This window comes from Carex rostrata, chromosome 30 (assembly GCF_964058835.1).
Source record: "Carex rostrata chromosome 30, lpCarRost1.2, whole genome shotgun sequence".
Lineage (NCBI taxonomy): Eukaryota > Viridiplantae > Streptophyta > Magnoliopsida > Poales > Cyperaceae > Carex > Carex rostrata.
In genome coordinates, this window is record NC_135947.1 from 320,744 (window position 1) to 342,853 (window position 22,110).

The window sequence follows — 22,110 nt, forward strand, 5'->3', positions numbered from 1 at the left end:
ACCCTTTTATTGAAATGGAGATATCCATTAATTTCGAACATAATTTTTGGAGACTTCATCTTCCTTCCAATGCTTATCTCTCCCATCCTCCTTGTTCTTTTTTTCTCCACCGATCACCTTGGCATAACAGCAACAAGAGCCGGGTGCCAACAACACTGATCAATGCTCGTGGAAGTGCTTGATTTGTCGAACAACCAGCTCTCTGGGAGGAGATACGTAACGTACCCGACCAGTTGTTCCATGTCATGGCACCATGCTTACTTGAATAACAAATGCCTATTGGGCACACCTTTGCCAACAGATCCTGAGCTCCGTGAACAATATTTATCAATTTATTTTCATCATATTCACTTCTCAATCTTGGTGTTAATTACATAAGAATAACACATGCAATTCGATCAGATGCATTTCATTATAGTTGGTTTGTTTATAGCAACACAATACAAACACTAATATTCATTATAGTTGATTTGAGAAAGATTATTCCAGTTTATGGATTGTATCCCCATTAATTTGCCTATATATATTGCAATTCCTGAATTGTGTTAATCATCGATTTAATTTTCATGAGTTCACATTCTCTCTCTTTTTTTTAAATTATTTGACAGAAGCCGTCAAATTACATGTATCACAAAATCAGAAACTATACACTTTTTACATCTGTTGCCTAACAAAAATTAAACCACACCCCCGCTTCCTGTACCACCCTCCGTCCCAATATTTCAGCCGGTACCGTTCCTCTAAAAATTAGCTCGTTTCGCTGCCTCCATATTAACCAGCAGGTACAAAGCAACTTGTTGACCCATTCATTCAAATTTTGTTGTTCGTCTTGACGGAACATTCTTTTGGATTGGGATCAAACAACAGAAACTGAACTGTGTACCGTTGGTACCAGTATTAGTGGGATTATTGTCCCAACTATTCATCCGGTTTTAATTTCCATTCAAGCACGACACCTAAGTGAAATTAAATAGTTAAAAAATCAATTAATGGCGGACTATCAAAGAAAAGACTCAGCATATGAGCACCAAAGCGCCCTAGCGATGCTAATCCTAATTCCCAAGTAAATGAGAAAAAATAGTATATAGATGAAAGGGTATAGTTGTCTATTTGATTTTAAAATTAATTAAATGAAAGGTAAAATAGATAGATAAGGATAGAAAAAAGAAAATTAAATTTTAATGGGGATATTCGATATTATGAGATTTTCATGGGGAAATTGGTTATTTTAAAAATTTCCATGGTACATGAGAAATTTTCCCTTTATTAATTTAGTAAATAATGCAGCTCAATTAATCTACAGTCATTTGAATGGGAATGTATACGCCTTTTTTTATGGTTAAATATATATACATTTTTACCAAAGTGTAAATCATGTTAAAAAATATCTGTACAGTTCGCATTTTTTTTTGACAAAATTATACAAATTCTCACACGTGACGTGCTCTTATTGTATTGATGAAGAGCCTTAACAAAAAGAAATTCCAAATGATTATTAGCGTTTGTTATTCAATTAACCACAAACAATAAGGAAACAAAATAATATTAAATTTTGACCTTTTCATTAATAACTTTAATAGATTGGATGATTATAGTTGAGCACCTGAACACATTTAAGGCGCACTATGCTCACTCTATATTCTCTCAATTGACACTGAAAATAAAAATAACTTAGCCTCAATTGACATGATTCTTTCAAAAAGCATCAACGTATCAAAACCACTATCCAAAAGAGTAGGATTAAAATGCATCATTCGATTTGCGCTTAAATAATACTTCACGTCTCTATTTCAATTTTCAAAGTACAAACAATCGATCCAAACTGTTCAACATGATATCCATATTAAAATGTTCTTAGAGACCAACTTTTTTATTTTTTTGAAATTTTTTACTATTTGTTTATTTGTTTAGATAGGTATAAAAATCTCTATTTGTGGATGGTTCAGAAGATGTAATTGTGTACCTATCTTAAAATAATCTCTAAGTACATTTTAATATGCACTTCATATTAAGCTCGGTCAGAAGATGTAATTTTGTACCTATCTTAAAATAATCTCTAAGTACATTTTAATATGCACTTCATATTAAGCTCGGATTGACTTTTTAAACTTGAGAACATGGCTGTTCTCTGACAAGAGTCAACAAGAATCAATCCTCATACATTATACTTCGTACTTCGAAATTCAGCAATGGTACCAGAACTGCTAGAGGGGACTTGCCCAACTCGGGAGGTCCAGGGGGTAATTTTGTAAGTTTACTTTGTTCTTTGTTGTGTTAGGCTCTCAGCCCAATTCAACTCAGAAATCACTCTATTTGCTCAATAATTAAACAAAATAACGTAATTTGAAAGAAACTCAAAGAATCAACAATTGTAGAAGCCGGAAATCATAAAGTTGAACAGCAGATTAGTTATTCATTTCATGATCCAACTGGTTACAAGTCTTTGCTTTTGTAGGTGATTATTCTGTTACAAAAAGAATTATCTAGATCTATAGTGCGGATCTTGCGATTGAATACTGTGTTGACATCTCAGTGCCAGATCATCGCATTCTCGCTGATATGTTTAACAACTTCTTAACAATCCCTTATGTTTAAAAGGATCGCTGCCCCGCTTGTTGACTGCTCGGCCCTTCCTTTTCTTCTCCAATGCGACCCTTGACCGGTCAATTCCCTCTACGGCTACTCCCAAAGTAAATTGGAATTGTGACAATGTTACCTGTTCTCTTCACTTTATAATGAGAATGTACTATGCAGCTTGATTGTAAACATTTCCTTTAATGAAAATTTTTAGTGGGCATTTCATCGCACAATGGTTCTAAGCACAGATATTAAGGTCATTGCCTATTAGGTCCTATCTAATAAGCACCGTTACCCCAGCTGATGTTATCTGCAATAACCAACAAAAACAAAAGGAAAAAAGATCCATTAGGTCCTATCTAATAAGCATAAATTGGTCAATACATAGTGATTTAGAAAGCATAAACCAAATTGCAAAATTTGGAAATGGCAACTACAATTTTCACATTTCGCTTCCTTATACATGTAAGAGCAATTTATATCTAAATGTACGCAGCTGGCAACACGAGAGAACTAGTCAACTAACCGTTACCTATCACATCCTCCTCTCCTACATGACATGTTATCACACCTAAAGCAAAAGATCCACCAAGAACGTAAAATCTACAGGCCAACTTCTAGTGTCGAGGAAGTAACCCGTATCCTACGCCTTACACATGTACCAAGTAAATCACAGTCACGAGCCTAGATGTTATCAGTATGCTCCCGGAGTAAATCAAACTCCTAACTTGGGGGGGGGGGGGGGGGGGGGCGAGAGAGTGGTTGAGAGTTCGAGCCAGATGAGTACCAGACAGAGGTGGAGGCGATGACGGGAGTGCAGCGACAGCAGCAAAAAAACTGCACAAAGTGTAAAGTTGGGTTTTGTAACTACAGTGATTTAGTAGAAATTGAGGGGTTTGACTGTAAAATTGGGGGCATGTCTGCAGTTCTTGAAGGAATAGTTGGGGTATTCACAACACCGTTGGTTAACGGTATATCTTGATGCGAAGGAGTTTCACGTCCAGTAGGATTTATGTATTCCACCTCTGCAATACATTTGAGAAATGAAAAAAATTAGAACCTTAAACTTCTAAAAATGTGAATATATCTTGACTTGTAATCTTTTGCACAAAAATTCTTGCACTGCTGGCCAATTTATGTGGACTTTTACTGAAGTTAACAGGTCCAAATTTTCATACTATGCCATCAATAACACGCTAATTCAAGCAGGAACCAAGTAGTACCTTTTTCTAATAGTATTATTAGTACATCGCGTGCCTTGACCTTTCTATTTTTTGTTTTTACCAAGGATGCCTAAAATTAGCATCTAACAAAGAGTTGGTTAAATTTCTATAGGTCGGGGTCCCAATTAAACCTTGATGGATGCAACAGAAGTATTAAATTATGCTTATCCATTAAACCTCGAGCTGGTACTGTTTGATATTATGCTGTGTCAGGCCAACGGTGCTAATATACTTAGATGTACTGTTTGATATTATGCTTTTAGATTTATGCTTCTTTTAGAGTTGGATAAGTTCAATCCACCAACCGAGACTTAGAGGTAGGGCCCCATTCAAACAAATCAGATAGGAAAATTCAAGATTTATATACCTTTCATTTTCCCACGGTAGACAAGCTTGCGAAGGCAATCCCTAAACTCCATCAAGACACACTTTTCCTGCTCAGCATACACCTCTGGCATACTCTCCGCAAATGCAAAGTTGCTCATGTGTACCGGAATTAGGGTTGGGCCTCGTAATGACTCCATGAACATAGCATCCTCTTCATCACACATCAGAGCACGTGTGCTTGGTGACATTGGCCGCCCATCTACCTTCTGCGTATCATCCATGTCAGAGCCAGAAGCTTCATCAACGTGGATCCTGCTTGATCTGTTGTCAGAAGATGGTCTCTTGATGACAGGCTCTTCTTCTTTAGTGTCTTTTGTCAATGCAAGAGGGCTCTCCATCTGTTCTTCCTTCTCCGCTAGCATCTTCTCCTGGGCCTTTCTGCCTGAACAATTAGTTTCAGGGAAAAATATTAACAAATTTTCACAAGGGCATGTGGCAGTCTGTGCATATATATATGGTTTTTTTTTTTTTATTATGACAAGTAAATTATTTCAATTGTGAGTGTCACTGTTGCAACTCTAGTAAAAGTTTATGAATAAACTTTGGCAATACAAGTGAGACAAAGCATGACATACTAACAATGACTGAAGCCAGGTTGGTACAAGTCCGGTCTAAATTTGGCTAATTCAGTCATTTAGCTGCTGCAGCATTTTATTCATGTGTAAAAATTGCACTCACTGAAACCATGTGCAAGTAGAAAGAATCATAGAACAAACCACAAATGACCTTTTTGTTGTGTCAGGCCTATGCACAAAATATTATCTATGCAAAAGAAGCATAAATCTAAAAGCAAATATGCTTATCCATACAAAAGGTAGGGCATTTATTAAAAGTTAGAATGAGTAGAAGAAAATTTGGTTGGCAATTTGATTTGGCCAGAAGTATTTCCCTCAAAACTTACCAGCATGTGCTTTCACTGTTTCTGCTGATGCAACCACCAAAATCTTACATAGCTCTTTAACATCCTCAGTATGGATTATGTCTGCTAGAAGAGGCCTGCATGAGAAATTAACATATTATATAATGAGATTTAGAACAATAACTAAAAGGTATTGCACTTAACACTTGAAACAAATGTTTATATGTTAAAGTATCCTATCTCTATACAAAATCAGAACAAAGATATGTTTTAGACCTGTATGTTACTTTAGCAGGTATCATAGCAGCAGAATTTAATTGGCTTAGCGCTCCAAAAGGGGGAACAGGCATCCCATTTCGTTGCTGATTTTCCTGATCATAATTACAATGAAAAATAATTAGAAAAACAAAAATCGATGACCAGCCGAAACTAAACTTATATGAAATAATGAATCTTTTGACAGACATGAAACTGACAATGTTGCATACAGTTGACTTTTCAGGATAAAGTTGCTCCCAAATAACAATTTATAACTACATGAAAAACAATAGTAAGACCAGACACGGTTTTCCTGCAACAACAAACCTAGCAACATCGTAAAAATCTTCACTCAATAATTACTCTCATCTCCAAGCAACCACAACTTAATTTAAAGTATCTATTTCTTACTTCTGACATATTTCAAAAATCCAAAAGCAAAAGAGAAGACCAAGCACAATGCAGAATGCATACAATAATTATACAAATATACTTACCATGGAGACAGGGCCCATACTGTGGCCAAGCGTATCAGAGGCCTTCCTCTTGCGTGAGCTTGATGGGGACATCAACCCAGGATGCCCAACAGCACCATTGATGGCAGCATTTGCAGCCTGCTGCATGTATATGCTGTTGCGTTGGTCGCCATGGAAGAGGGCATGGCGCTCTTCACTGCCATCAAAGTTTTTGCAATCCATGCACTTGCAGTTCTGAGAGCAGAGTATGTTTGCCTGGAAGCACTCGCAGTACTTCTTTAAACACCCCGATTTCTTGCAGTGGCATCCCCTGTTGTGCTTCACCGCTAGGGTCAGCTCATGGACTGCTGCCTCCGGCTTGTATAATTACAAGAAATACCGGGTTAGAAGATGTTATCCAACAAGCTACCTCTAAAGCTTAAGTTGGTAAAGAAGGTGATTGATTGATTATCTTATTCTGTCAACATTTGTAGAGAAAGGTTGTTAATTAATATCTAATCATTTCGAGAAAAAATTGCTATCTTATCGATATGTTAACATGCCTTAATCTTTTTGAGAAAAAAATACTATCCATGAATGCAGCACTTTCCATATATGAGCTTGTATCTAGTTTCAATTATCAGTATTGCACCAGTATATTTCATCCTTGTTCGTTAAATCTTTCCATTTATTGATATTTCGTGTGTGGGTGGCAGAAAGGTGAATATAAACTTTTGAGTAAGTCTATGGTACTATGCATGTCACAGATTGGTCCGTAATATGGATCATTATTTTTGTTTTCAAAATCCGAATGGTCGATCCGAAACGTTCAACATGATCCTCATATGAATATACTTTCAGACCGAATTTTATATTTTTTAGAATTTGTTTACTATTTTTTAAGATAGGTAAAAAAATCACTGTTTTTGATGGTCCAGAATTTTCAGATCAAGTGCTTTTCAACCTATCTTAAAAAAAAAGTAAAACAATTCCAAAAAAATATAAAATTTGGTCTACAAGTATATTCATATGGGGATCATGTTGAATGGTTCGAATCAGCCGTTAATATTTTGAAAACGAAAATATTGATCCGTATTCTGGACCAATCCATGCTATGCATATACCATAGACTCACTCATAAACTTTTTATTGGCAAAAATGGGCTAAAATCAAAATCACACATAGGATACTATTGGGATCCATCTACTTTTAGTAAGGGCATTCTTTTGTCATTCCATAAGACCAAAAGTCCCATACTAAAGCATAATAACCCAATTAATAAAGACCCTCTCTGAACTTAGTCAAATATTTTGAGTCTCTTTAGCCGGACTTTCTGGCAAACTCCAGATATAGCAGGGACATGCAAATTATGTTTTCCCTTCTTGTCAACTACTCAAGGTCTAAAGAAGCTTCAGCATCTAGACAGCTAAATTTGAGCATTAATCAGTGTACTTACAACATTGTCCCGAATGGCAGCATGAGGGCTGCTACCGATCTTCGGCCTAAAGGCACCTGGGTTGCGGCTCAGTATGACATCCATTGCATCTCGCCTAACAGCCTCATTCTCGAGATTGTTCAAGCAATTTATACAGTTACAACCTTCACAGTACACCCCTGATGAAAAACACTCACAGTACCTGAAACAAAAGTAATATATAAGCTAAGTCTTTTTTTACAAGAAAAGCCCAAAGTTGCACAACTATTATATGACATGCACCTTTCTAAACATGTTTAGTTCACCTTGAGTCCAAACAATCCAACTTTACAAATTTTATTGGAAAAACATGTTTGAACCCAGTATATTACCGATTGGCAGATACCAACCAACACATTACATGAGCAATAACGTTCAAACTGTTAGGCTCATAGAACAACAAATAAAATTTTGCCCATCCTGATAAGCTCTCTCTTATTCAAATTTAATTATGGTAAGGTAAGAGTAAGAACAAATTTAATTACGTTCAAACTGTAGGCTCCAAATTTAATTATCAGTTGATTAAATATCAAATTATTTTTCTTGCGGAGGGTTTAATAACATAACTTACACTTCTAGATTTAAAAATATTAACTAAACAGAAAAAAAGGTAAGGTAAGAGTAAGAACAAATAAGGCTAAAAAATTTATTTGCATGCCTCTCGAACTGACAGGATAGAACAGATCAGTTTTAACCTCATGAATTGTAAAGGGAAGTGTCAGCCAAAGACCAAAAACAGTAAGTTCAAATCTCCACTTTTTCTATAACTTAAAAAGTAGAAAACATAAATGAACCAGAAAATGTAATTGATTTGTAAGATGAAGTGTTACTTGAAAAGAAATTAGTTACCCAAGAAAACATATTTAAGTACGCAACCCATTACTGAGGAGTCAATTTTATGGTATATCCAAAGCTTTTTTTTTCTTTTTCACAAGCTGTTTCACAATCAAGGTAACATATAATGCAAACCAGTAGGTAAACAAATTTACGAAAGAAGGCTATAAATCATGTAAAAATGGTACAAAAGTTTCTGATAAACCCAATCATATTTATCAGTGGCAATCATATAAACACCACAGAAAACTGGTAAAGCGAGCACAATTCATCTAGAGTATAAACATGGATATAATCAAATTGCATAGAATTTGACATACAGTTTCAAGCATCTAGACTGTTTACAATTGCAGCATTTCTTCCTTGTTGGTGTGCCATTGTTCACTTCGTGCAATGCGTGAGGCCTTGGATTTGGAGATTCAGGATTCCTGAAAATACGAAGAAAAAAAATTAAGAAAAAAATCAAATCTTTCTAACAGAAGCTGATAAAATATCAGAAGGCTATGTACAGGAAAAGGCAAAATAACAGAAGGCTCAGTCAGAGAAAGAAAGCTGATGTTTTTATGGAGCCGGTTGGATATCAAAGGAGAAAATTCAAATATTTAAAATTCCACCGGAGCTCCTGAGGAAGGTTAACTTGACACCAAATTAACAATGTTTCTTTTCCTTGAGCAGAATGGGGATTGAAAAAACCGAATTCAAATTTTCAAATGAACCTAGTGACGTGTAATTGAAAGAGGTGATATTTAAACAACAAATTCGGAGAAGAAAGTATACAGCCAGATAAGTTGAAACGGAGGAAACAATACTTCTGAATCCTCTGAAAATTTTGTTGTCAGAAAAGTAAACCTTCCCAAAATTAAACTTTTCAACTTCAAATCAACAATTGAGTTATTTCAATTCAAATCAAACATACTTACTTTTCCGAATTCTATCCCAGACTGCCCCATTTTGTCTTCAGCAGAAATAAAAAAGATGGATCAAAATAACAAACTCACTTTCCCAAATTCAAAATTCAAAATTCAAAATTGAAAAATAAAATTCATCAGAAACTCACATGGCAACTGTCGTTGGCAAAGGCCGGGGAATTGACTGTGTCATCATATTCTGTTGCATAGGAGCCTGTGGCCTTACATGCGGCTGTTGGTTCTGTTGTAGCATCGGTTGCAGCCTTGGCTGTGGCTGTGGCTGTGGCTGTGGCTGTGGTTGTGGCTGTGATTGTGGTTGTGGCTGTGATTGTTGTTGTGGCTGTTGTTGTTGGTGTGGCTGGGGCTGTGGTTGTGGACTTGGCAGAGGTTGTGAAGGAATTGCCATCTGGGGTTGTATCTGAGGAGATCTTCCCTGAAGTCCTCTAGAAACAGCAACGGCAGCGGCTGCCACAGCAGGGTTACCGGCATAAGCAGCCGAAGTAAAATCAAGCTGCCGTACTAGTTTCTTGGGTGGGAAATCACCAGCTTGCTCCATCGAGACAGATACAGCACCAATCAGGCGGCTGAGATCCACCAGCGAGTAAAACCCGTGCGAAATTGAGGGGGAGAAGTTCAAGATTCAATCTTCCTTCCAAAAGTGCTTTCGATTCGCGCGGTGGGGTTTGAAGAAGCGTAGAAGGGGCTTTGAGGCTTTGTCTTTGCTTTCTCTCTCTCTGTTGCAAATTTGCAATCTCTGGATTTTCTCTCAATCTCTCTCCCTCTCACCTTTTGAAATCGAATTCGTATTTGAAGGGTCGATTTCGGTCGGTCGATGATCGAACGCGCCTGGGGCAAGACGGATCCTGCGGCTCGAATTCATAGACGCCTAGTTGGTGATGTATTAACCGTTGGATCTAGCCGATAGATATAGGGATCCTTTAAAAGTCGCTTTCATTTGAGTCCGTTGTTTGAACGTGGTTTCTTCCTGAATCAGTGGTTATTTAACTGAATTGTAGGACCATCCTTCAAATATCGTTTGAACCGGGTTCATACCAAATTCTCATTCATTCGTTTTGTACGGTTAAAAATAGTTAATTTTTAATTTCACTTGAAGTTTCTTACATCCTTTCACAAATTGCTGCGTGGTTTAGTATGATTGGCTTGATGGTAGAATTGGTTTGAACCGTGCTATTGACGTAGATAGTTGTACATTTCACGGTGGGTTGTTTACTCGATCCATCTAGAGAAGTTTGATTTAGATTATTTTTGTTTGGGTTTTTCCTCTTTTCCCTCGTTATTTAACGGTGTTAGATTAAACGCATTTTCGTAAAGAATACGAAAAAAAAAAAAATTCAAACTAAACACTCCTCCATTATCCGTTGATTAATTATAGCTTAAAAGAAGTTATTATGCCCAGGATGCAGTTTAATTTTAGTGTTGAGTAAAATATATGGACAAAGATGCAGTTATTTTTGGCGCTAAGCGACAAAACAGATTGATAGCCAGACATTTATTTGATTTCTTAGGAATGAAAATACACGGACAAATATGTAAATTTTAGAAAATTTTCTAATTCATCTAGTATTTAAATACAACCTATAATTAATAAATTTCCAGCTATAAAATTAGCATGATAATCTTGAATTTGATATCAATGACTAAATTTCGCCAAACTTTGTTAATTTTGGTTAATCAAAGTCGGAATCAGCGTATAATTAAGTTAGTTTAATATTCTTCCAGTTTTACATATTAGACAAAAATAGGCTCAGTAGTAAGAAAAGAAACAGCATCACTTGCTAGCGTGTACTTCTCCATTCAAATATTCAACGGTTGACTCCCGTTGCATGAATGAGAAATGCCAGATGTTGTTTGTCAAAATTTAAAATACATCGCACTTACAAAAAAAGAAAATAAATATTTTCTTTACAGTGACTATCAGATGCTGTGTTTCTTAGAATTTGGCTAGGATAACACTTCGAGCATCTCCATTTCAGAGGTTGAAATGAATTTTTAAATAACTATCAATTACTGTTTAGAAATTAAAAAAATAAAATTTCTAAATTCATATTTTTAAAATTAATTTTAAAATTTCTAAATAGACCACATGAACGACAAATTAAAAATAGACTTATTTGAGCGAATTATTTAGCTAGTGTAGTAATTAGAAATAGTTCTTTAATAATAAATTTTGTCAAATAATTTCTAAATAATAAATTAGAATAAAAATCACTACTGTCAGATTAGAAATAAATCTCAAAAAAAATTAAATGGTGGTGCTCTTATAATTTGGATCCAACAAGGTAGCGTATAGTGTAGTGTACAGTGAGATTTGAATGTTCATATAATTTAATTTGGCACATGTTATAAAGGATTCCGTAAATTTAAAGCAGAATTGTACAGGAGCGGGTAGGGCTGGCAAAAAAATTCGAGGTTCGTGATTCGATTCGGGTTTGAATCGGGTTTGATTCGAGTTTAATTCGATTCGAAATGGGTTCGAATTGAAACGAACCAAACCAGGTTCGGTTCGGAATTAATTTATACCAAACCCAAACCTAGCTTGGTTCGATCGAAATGGGTTCGATCATTTTTATGGTTCGAATCTCATAATAACATCGGCCGTCCATTTACCTGATGAAATTAAAATCCAAGATAGAGAGTCATAATTTAACTTAGCCGACACTCCCTCGCTCTCAAATCTCAATAACCTAGTTCTCTCTCCACCTCTCCCTAACTCACTCTCCCTTTAGCTCTAAAATCTAGCCGACGCTCTCGGCGACTGGCTCCTCTCTCCGGCTGTCACTCCTCTCTCCGGCCTAGATGATTGTCTCTTCTCTCTCTTCGGTCGTCTCTCATAGTTCATACCAGGAAAGCCGTCTCTGATGTATTTTTTCATAAACAATTTTTCAACTTAAAAACACTCATTTCATAGTTCATACCGGTAAAAGGAAGCCATGTGAATTGTTCCGCGAGAAAAAATTAATGTATAAACTATCGGTATAACTAGGACTGCTAAAAAATAATTTAGTTCGTGATTCGATTCGGATTCGATTCGAAAAATGTGTAGTTTACAATTAATTCGATTCGAAATGGGTTCGGTTCGAAATGAATCAAACCAGGTTCGGTTCGAAATTAATTCAAACCAAACTCAAACCTAAAGTAAGTTCGGTTCGGTTCGGTTTGTTGCCACCCCTAGGAGCGGGAGTATGTATTGAGAAAAAAATGACTAAGTTAAAACCGTTATAAAATGAGTGAGTCTATGGTACTATGCATATCACGGGTTGTTACCGTGCTATGGCTCTATATTCGAGTTTTTAAATTCTAACGGTCGATCCGAACCGTTCATCTTGTTATCCATATTAATATGTGTTTGGAGACCAAATTTTACATTTTTAAAAATTGTTTACTATTTTTTTAGATATTTAGAAAATCACTTGATCTGAAAATTCTGGACCATCCAAAAACAGTGATTTTCAATAAATCTAAAACAATAGTAAAAAAATTTCAAAAAATGTAAAATTTGGTCTCCAAACACATATTAATATGGAGAACAAGATGAACGGTTCGGATCGACCGTTAGGATTTGAAAATTCAAATATAGAGCCGTAACACGGTAACAAATCGTAATATGCATAGTACCATAGACTCACTCGTATATTTGCTAGAGAAGTTAATAATAATATTTTTGATCTAGTCCTCTAATATTCTAATCTCATATTTTTCTATTTCCGTCTTTAAATCTGTAGTTCTGTACAAAATATGACTTGACTAAAACTCATTTGTATCTATTTCACGGCATGGCGGTATAACAACAAAACTAAGTTTGGGATTTTATAGCTCACAGTTCCGTGGCCAACACGAGAGCAACATGCTCCTCTAAATATCATTTTTTTTTTCTTTTCTATGCACATATATTCAATATTTAACCAATGAAGCTATGAATTTAGTTCATTAAGATTGACACTCATTTACTATGTTGCATGGATACGGCGATACGGTAATTTTTAAAAATCAAGGATACGATACGTCTATTATATATATTATTTTTTATTATAATAATTAATATTATTAATTTAATACTAGAATTAAATATAAAAAATGCCGGGCAATCAAAGTATACATTAAATATTTTCGTTGGTAGCTTCTAATATCTAAAACAAATTGGCGTAGTGGTTAAGTGTTTTGCGCTAGACTAGGCCTTCCCAAGTTTGAATCATGCGGGAAGCATAAAAAAACTCATATTTCCCCTGGTGTTTGCCCGGTTCACAGCTTCGGCTATGCAAGCAGCTGTCCGAATAGCGTATTGGATACGTATCGTGGTCGTATCGGGTGTGTATCGGTATCCAATACGGGTACGGTGCCTAAATTGAAGTATCCGAGTAACATAGCTCGTTTATAACAAAACTGGTACCAAGATATATATGTCAGAAATAAACACTTTGTTTATGCTTTTTGAAAAGTAGTGGAGATTTCCACCAACTTTATATAGAAATAAAAAAACACCTGATCTAGTATCTAAAATAGATATCAAAATCAAATACAGAAGTCATAGAGCTGTTTACAATTACATCAGCACATACAAGCAAGAAAAACAATCAACAAACTAGAGTAATCGAAAGAAACAACAAACCTCCAATAACAACCTATATCAAAACACTCAAAATAACAAAGCTAAGCTAATTCATCCCAATTAACAGCATCTTCATCATTCAACTCTTCCCCAGACATTTGATTTTGGGGATTGACAGCTCCAAAATCCTGAATGGAAGTATCCTCACTAGTTTCCTCTTGTGCCATTGACAATAGAAGGTTTATTGTTTGAGCAGTGTGCACACTGTTTGTTTCTTCCTCCCGAATTAAGTCTGGGAGATCTTTAACATTAGATGGCAACACTAGACTTAATTTAAGTAAAAAAATAAGAATTAGATTGGCATCAAAAGACAGCTAATGAAATAATCCTATTACCAATTGACTTAAATGAGAGAGGATTAGAGTCATTAAAATAGACTTATTTCTCTCCAACCATATAAACCAATTAACAGATGCCCTTACTAATTCAACTAATAACTTATCTTTTAAAGGAATAACAACATCTATCAACCAAAAGTCATTTATAGTATCACCATAAAAAAATAAAGTTATTGTATGTGCAATCCAATTCCAAATTATCTTAACATATGAACAATGAATAAAAAGATGTTTTGCACAAAATTCACAAGTAACATCACGAGGCGAATCTTTTGCCAACAAATTAATTTTTGTGAGAAGTTTATCTCTTCTAACTAAACATAAGAAAATTTTGAATTTTAGAGGTATATGTAATTTCCATATAGTATTATACTATAAATTTGATATTCTCCCATATTCTGACCATCTGTAAAAAGAATGAACAGTAAAAATACCATTTTGAGATCATCTTCAAATCAATATGTCTTCTAATTGTGAAAAGTAAAATGTTGAAATTTATGTTGTAATGCAATCTATTCTTCTAAGTATATGCCAGCTAATTGCCTAAGAAAAGATAGCTATAAATAAGAAGCAGCCTCAGCAACATAAATAAATCTATGAGTAACAATAGAAAATAAATTGGGATATTGATGTTGTAAAGCATGCTCAGTATACCATCTATCCAGCTAAGATGCAGTTGTCTTTTCATTCTCAATTTCCTTATTAAGACCTAAATTAAGTATTGATCTTCAAAAAGGTGAATAACACTTTGTTCATGTTATAATAACAATTTATTAATTTAGTAAATTCTTAATGCAGCTCAATTAATTATACATAGATAAACACTTAATGCAGCTTAATTACACACTAAGACTTAGCTTGAGAACACGATCGAAAGAGGAAATTAAGAGAAGGGGAGGAGAAAAATAGCGAGACCAGACATGATCGGATCCATTCACCTACTAAAAAAGAGAAAAGTCAGAAAGGAATAGAAAGAGAGAAAAAGAGAAGAGACGAAGTCGTTATATAAACTCAGCAATTTTCAATAATTTTTGTCATCCCGTCAATAATTTTTGTCATTCCGAATCACTGAATCAGAATGTAAAATGTAAATTTTCATTTCCTCTTTAGTCTATACAATGAGTTTTGAAACTAAGTCGTTTCAATTGCTGTTACTAAAGCAATTACCACTTCACTTATTTGTAGTTGATGTAATACACTCCATTTAGATCAATATTTATAAGTTGGAACTTTTATAGCAACCTTAATGCACTAACAAAAAAAGTGTGGACTGCTACTTTGCTGTAATTGTTAACTATAAATTATGCATGCATACTAATAATATCGATAAAATGAGTGCTAATCTTTTGCCTTGTTCTATTCGTATTAAATTTTTTGCCATTGGACGAAACAACGCAAACCTGGGAAAGTTAAATTTTGCTCCCTTACATCACTTTCAATAGAAGCACATTAAAAATTAAGAGAAATAATCTCTCTTATGAGACAAAATTGTCCCAAACTCGCCCAATTAGACGTATGATGTGTGTGAAAATTATATAAATTTTTCACAAAAAAAATATGAGCCATGTTCCAAAAAAAAAATTGCACAGTTTAGACTTTCTAAAAAAAGTACACAATATTCACACACGTGTTCTTATTAGTGGACAAGCTTAAAAAAAAATTGTTCCAAAAGATTATTAGTATTTGACGTTCAATTACCCAAAAAGAATTTGTAAAAAATTGAATATTAAATTTTGAATTTTTCATTAATAAATTGGAGGGGCCCATTGTGCTTTAAGCGGCCATTTTTATTAATATCCTAAAAAAAAGAAAATTTAAAAAATGCTCTCGTGTACGGTTTTTTTTTAAAAAACTGCCCCGATCGCCTGGGAGCCGGACGATCCTTTTTTGTTTTTAGAGATCTTAATATTTTGATTTAAATAATTTTGTGAAGAAAAAGTTTTCTTGTATGCCAAAAAATAAGACATTTGATATATTTATGAGTGAGATGTCGTAACTCTTTATAACTTTTATTTGATTTGTCAGTTGGATATCACAAGTCTAAAGATAACACTAATTAAGAACTTGGCCTTAATTCTTAATAATTTATTTTATTCAAATATACACAAGGAAATATGGTTAGATTGCATCAACGATGTCAACTTTTTTTTTTAGAGAATAATTGGAGAGCGAGAGAGAATAATTGGATTATTTGATTATTGTCAACATATACCATTTGTTCGGAGATAGGCAAACGAACACAATAAATAGTAAATGAATTTTAAAATAATTATATGAATAATTCTTGAATAATCTTAGGCTTTTGACTAAACAAAATACCGATCGTTGTACGTCTACCGTTGAACAAAAACTTAAACAGAGTTTTTGAGGCACTAAACGATGTTTTTTTTGAAATTCTTATGCTTTGGATATCCAAGGATAATCCCTTGGGTCATATTCGGATCCGTCTCGTCCCTCTCTTTCTGAAAAGTGGTCATACGCGCAAATCCGACTTTCCTAGCCAAAGTTATGGCTGTTTAATGTTTTTTCGAAAACTAAACTTTGAAAATTCATAACTAACTATAGAAAAATCCAAATAAATTGAAATTTGTGTCAATTTTTGAATGCTCTACATGTTGGTGTAATCGCTTTTGCAGTTTGGTTCCTATATCAATCCATACTTGCTGATTTACCAGCAAATGTCAAATTTGATGTTTTTAGTGCATTTGCCTAGTACTTGGCTGCTGAGTTTGGACTTGGTACCATACCAGAGGTTAGTCTAGGGTGCTTGTGCATGGACAAAGGTCTAAAAACGCTATAGCGAGCGCCGCTATTAAGTGTGGAATTCATATCCTAGATACCTGAGGTTCAATTATAAAATCTGAACCGTTTTTTTAACTTGGCACGCATCTTGAAACAAACTCTTATATTTTCTTAACACATTGAATTTATTTCGACTGAGAATTAATCTGGACCGTCTATATAAATTGCACCTCGGGTCCCATAAGATACAGATTTTTTGAGTGTGGTGTTCCGGTTTGCTCTTTTATTTTTTTGAGTGGTGATTTGATGAAAGTAAAACGTTGATTTAACAAAAGTTAAAACAATGCATGTGAGCTGCAGATTTGATTCCCATGCGCGTATCCTGTATAAATCATAGAAAAGAGTTACGACATCACTGCATAAATATACCAAATGTCTTATTTTTTGGCGTACACTCTAAACAAGAAAAAAATTTCTTCGTAAAATTATATAAATCAAAATATTAAGATCTCTAAAAAAAAAAAAAAAAAGAGGATCACCCAGACCACAGGCAGTCTGGTCCCTAGTGGACTGCCCCTGGCCTGGGCGGTCTGCTAGAGATGTGGCCCCTACAGGGGGCGGTCTGGTAGGAGTGTGGCCCGCCCTTGCAGGGGGCGGTTTGCTTGGTATTTTGAGCCGCCTGTGGACCCAACGGTCAGGGCAGTTTTGAAAAAAAATACCAAACACGGGGGCAAATTTAAAATTTTCTTTTTATTGGGGAGTATTAATAAAAATGGCCGTGCTTTAAGTGACTCAGTCTATATCCTCTCAATTGATTCTGAAAATTAAAATAACTCTAATGCCGCTAGCCATTCAACTTTTTCAAATTATAAATTACAGCGTCGGATGAAATCAATATGGACAGTTAATTTTTTTTAATATAATCAAGCATCGCCTCTTTTTTAATATAATCAAGCATCGCCTCAAAAGTTATGGTACCCATATAGTCAAATGGAATGGTACGCTTTATCCTCTGAGAAGGTTTCATGTCAGCCTCAAAATCTAAGCATCAACCGTGAAAAGGCCAATTGCACTCATCTTAACTAGTTAAATTTCAAGTCCTAGATGCTAAAGTCAAGACCTCTATTCCAAAATTTCTTCTAACTCTTCTTTCCGACCACTTCAAATTTAAAAAAGAAAAAGAAAAGGGTTGACTGGAGTAAGTACCCTTTACAAGCCAATCCCTATTTTGTACATGAGCAGTGGTACTAGCACAGCTGCAACCCAATTAAAACAAAGCAATCTATCAAAACCACACCAAAGGAGAAGAGAGAAATGTATCAGCGTGAAGCAAGAGACCAGAAGTTGAGGAGAAATGAAGGGGAAACGGCAAACCAGCTTATAAAAGCCATGGCTGTGGCGGTTTCAAAGCTGGCACAATGGTTCTCAGCACAGATATTTAGGTCGTTTCCTATTAGCACAGTAATCCCGGCCGATGCGCATGCGGCAGCAAAAGTTAGTGTCGATGTTATCTGCAATAACCAACAAAAAGAAAAGGGAAAAAATAAAATAGCATTAGGTCCTACCTAATAAGCATAAATTTGTCTGAGGGATGCTATGGTACTATGCATAGTGCGGATAGGTCCGTACTATGGGTCAATATCTCTCTTTTCAAAGACCAAACAGTCGATCTGAACTATTCAACATGATCTCCATATGAAAATGTACTTGTAAATCAAATTTTACATTTTTTTTTCATTTTTTTAGATGGATAGAAAATCAATGTAAAATTTAGTCTTCAAGTACATTTTTATATGAAGATCATGTTGAACCGTTCAGATTGACTATTTGAGCTTTGAAAATGAAGATATTGATCCATAGAACGGACTAATCTGCGCTAATGCGCTATTAGTACCATAGCCTCACTCAATTTTTCTATACATAGTGATTCAGAGAACACAAACCATATGTAAGACCATTTAGGGCACATTTGTAAGACCTATGTATGTCACAATGTTTACAGCTGGCAACACAAAGGAACCAGCCCATGCAAAAAGAAAGGTCATTTTGGTAAAAAGAGTTGCTGAGTGTGTAATCTCACTTTAAATACAAATAGGAAAGTTAATAATTATGTCATCTGCTCACCTCTGGTCGATTTGTTTTGCCATAATAATTATGTAAACTATCCATTTGGTTATACAAGAATTCATCACATGATTTGTTGTATCAAGTTCATTTATGGCAGATTTGTTTGGGGAGGGTTTCGTATCCTCTCAGGTATTGTAGAGGATTTTCCTCACTTTACGGTTTGAGATTCAATCTCAACCGGTTTGGGATTCGGGCTACAATAGGGGGCAATATTATTGGGCTTTGAGATTCGTGCCGAGTTAAAAAGAACGGTCCAGATCTAGTAATTGTAAAAGATTCCCTTATCAGGTATTGAAGAGGAGATGTGAATTCGCCGGGGGGGGGGGGGGGGGGGGGGGGGGGGGGGGGGGGGGGGGGGTGGGGTGGGGACGGGGGTGAAGGGATTCAGATCCAGTGGGTTTTAAATTGGGACCGTTCGATTCGAATCCGCAATAATCTATCCGAAGTGGAGCGCACACATCCCGAGAGATGAATTCGAATTGCGAAATAATCTCGAGCGACGGATTCGATCCGATCCAAAACCCAAAGATTGGGTTACTTTGTGTGTGAGGGGGGGGGCAGCAACCTCGCTTTTTGTATTGGCAAGATTTTGGGGCCATGGTCAAGTGTAGGCATGCATGTGCTGAAACACATACATCTAAAAGGAAGGGGATATAATATGTTGACACCAACCCGGCCATTTCTTAACATACATCAAATGCACTTAATCTTTATACTTAATAGCTTATGCAAATATCACAGTATTATTAGAAGGATAGTTAAGCCGAGAAAAAGGTGACTGAAAGGGCCAAAAGGATTTCTCTTTTTAACTAAATAAGCCGGCGAAGTAGGTTGGGCAAGAACAACAATCATTTATCGAAAACAACAGATCTCTACAGTACAGAGCCAGAAACCAGCTGAGAAAATTAATAGTACGTTGGGACAGATTTGTCAAAACTGAACCAAAAATACACCATCTCAATTGTGTATCATCTGCAACTTATTTAAAAAACTTTGCACTGTAAAAGTTGAGAAAAATTACCCCATCTCCAATGGTAAAGAGAGAGAGAACACGGGAATTTCGAAGACAGCGTTTCACCAGAAGTGCATAAATATCAACAATTGCTAATGAAAGGCTCCATATACTTTGCAGTATCACTGCTGCAACCAAGTAACTGCAAATTATATCAACAAGATGTTAGGAATCAAAGTATTAGCAATTATACTTTTCAAAACAAATAAAAAACTGTCACTGTAAACAAAAGCCTAACTTGTCTACCTTTTGTAACTAAAACAAAATATTTTCAGTTATTTTCTAATTGCCCAGAGTTCATAATTTTAACCCAGAAAAATTGCTCCTAAAGCAGTTAACCACATGGCATCACCATTAACATTTTCAGGACTTGATTTATTACAATATCAGCTTCGAAAAATTGTCCTGATATTGTAAGGAATATATCATTGCTCAATAAGAAGACAACTATTGCTCACTATCATGGTGGGGTGGTATCAGAGCATGAATTGCCAAACCAAATTAACCGATAACAAGACTTTTTATATACCAAACTAAGAAAGTTCATTAATTTTGAAGTTGATCTTTCAAATAATAGAACAAACCAGCATGCCACTTCATTAATTCTAACCATCTACATATCACATAAGACACAAATTCCAATCCAAGGCCAGCACAGACAAAGTTTGAAAGGGGTGAACTAAGTGCTGCTGACACTGTAGTAAGCATTTTAGGAATCCAGTTACTATAAAAAACCAAATAAAACTAAACCCTGAAGTCCATAAAAGGTATACAACCATTTACTGTTTTACATAACCCACCCAAATATACCAGTACACCACCACCATTTATTTCACTGACAACTAGTCAACTAACTGTTACCTACCACATCCTCCCCTCCTACGAAAAACAAAAGATCTATCACAATCCTAAAATCTAGAGGCCAGCTTCTACTGTTGAGAGGAGTAACTCAGATCCTAAGCCTTACACATGTAACTCACATAGCGACCACCAACTAAATTTTATCAGTATGCTCCCGGGGTAAATCAAACTCTAAATTTAGGGAGAGAGAGAAAAAGAGCGAGATGAGTACCAGAAGGCGGTGACGGAGGTGAAATCGGAGGTGGAGGCCATGACGGAGAGTGCGGCGACGGCGAAGACGAACTGGGCGATGCGGAGGAGGAGGCCACCGAGGGTACCGGGCATGCCAGGGAAATCCTTCATGCGCACACCCTGTGGGTTCTCCGCCGCGTCTGTCATCGGCGGCGCCTCCACCGGATGCACGGCCGGTCGACTAGAAAACATTTCTTCTTCTTTCTCTTTCTCTTTCTCTTTCTCTATCCGACTTCTTTCAGATCTCCCCTTCCCTCCTCTTTGATTGTTAGGCGGAGAGAATTTAGTTGAGAGTAAATGAGGAATTCAGTTGACTAATTAATTTAATTGGTTTCGTTTGAGCTCAGCTCAGGAAATGGAATTGGGGAAAGAAAGAAAGAGGGAGAAAAGGGAAAAGGGGTCACTGATCCAGTATTCCAGTAATCTTTTCTAACTTTGGATTTGACACTTTTTTTATTCTGTTTTAATTAGGTTATTTTATTATAATATTATGAGGTTTAAGTGGTGGGCCAAGAGAAGAGACCAACTTATTGATATAACTCTTCTTTAGCAAACTACTTTTAGTTTGTGTCACCAACTGTTTACTTTATCTGTCACTGTTAAATTGAAAAAAAAAAATATATATATATATATATAGAAGTTTTTGAAATAAGAAAAAGATTGATATTCATACATTCTATTTTTTGAATAGAAAACATGTTAGGCTGTTTTCTTGAAAAAAATTGTGAAAGAAAAAAATACCATATAAATTGAAGTAGCTATGTATTTGCCCAATGCCCATTCATACCAATTCTCTATTTTTCAGATGAGAATTTTCATCATAGCTTTTCAAAAGGAAAAATGATACTTATTCACCATTTTTTATTGGTTTAGAAAATAATTTTTTGTGGAATAAAAGGTATATCAGATAAAATGATAAATTAAAATAAGACGGTTATGTATTGTTTATTTGAATATTTTAGACAAATATCTTTATCAAAATCTATGTAATGTATTTTTCCCAATTGTAAACAATCAAGGGATGTTTTCATTTAGTGCTCTACAAAAATTGTTTATTGTAGGAACAAATGCAGCATTTAATTTTTTAAAGTAAATGTCAAAAATAAGAAGTTCAAAATGTATATAAAAAAAGGGCGAGAGAATTTCATTATGTTTATCCAGTTTAGATTAAACAACAACATAAGCTATAATTCAAGA

The 22,110-nt window shown here is 35.3% G+C and overlaps 2 protein-coding genes across 3 annotated transcripts; both read right to left on the reverse strand.

Moving 5' to 3' along the window:
- Positions 1 to 2,388: 2,388 nt before the first annotated feature.
- Positions 2,389 to 9,734, reverse strand: LOC144546812 (protein tesmin/TSO1-like CXC 6). 2 transcript variants are annotated; one of them, XM_078295375.1, is made up of 10 exons: positions 9,125 to 9,734; positions 8,984 to 9,022; positions 8,388 to 8,495; positions 7,216 to 7,396; positions 5,802 to 6,137; positions 5,323 to 5,417; positions 5,089 to 5,183; positions 4,168 to 4,569; positions 3,365 to 3,602; positions 2,389 to 2,887 (listed from the first exon to the last, which is right to left on the reverse strand). In XM_078295375.1, exons 1-9 carry the CDS (start codon positions 9,529 to 9,531, stop codon positions 3,445 to 3,447), a joined length of 1,821 nt encoding a protein of 606 aa, XP_078151501.1. In that variant the 5' UTR covers positions 9,532 to 9,734; the 3' UTR covers positions 2,389 to 2,887; positions 3,365 to 3,444. The 2 variants fall into 2 exon arrangements, with proteins under 2 accessions (XP_078151501.1, XP_078151502.1); XM_078295376.1 differs by lacking the exon at positions 8,984 to 9,022 and having other exon boundaries at positions 9,125 to 9,732.
- A 7,990-nt stretch (positions 9,735 to 17,724) lies between these two features.
- Positions 17,725 to 21,333, reverse strand: LOC144546976 (CASP-like protein 5A1). The gene is made up of 3 exons (XM_078295572.1): positions 20,894 to 21,333; positions 19,831 to 19,963; positions 17,725 to 18,193 (listed from the first exon to the last, which is right to left on the reverse strand). The coding sequence occupies exons 1-3, from the start codon at positions 21,103 to 21,105 to the stop codon at positions 18,002 to 18,004; spliced, it is 537 nt and encodes a 178-aa protein (XP_078151698.1). The 5' UTR covers positions 21,106 to 21,333; the 3' UTR covers positions 17,725 to 18,001.
- Between the last annotated feature and the right edge of the window lie 777 nt (positions 21,334 to 22,110).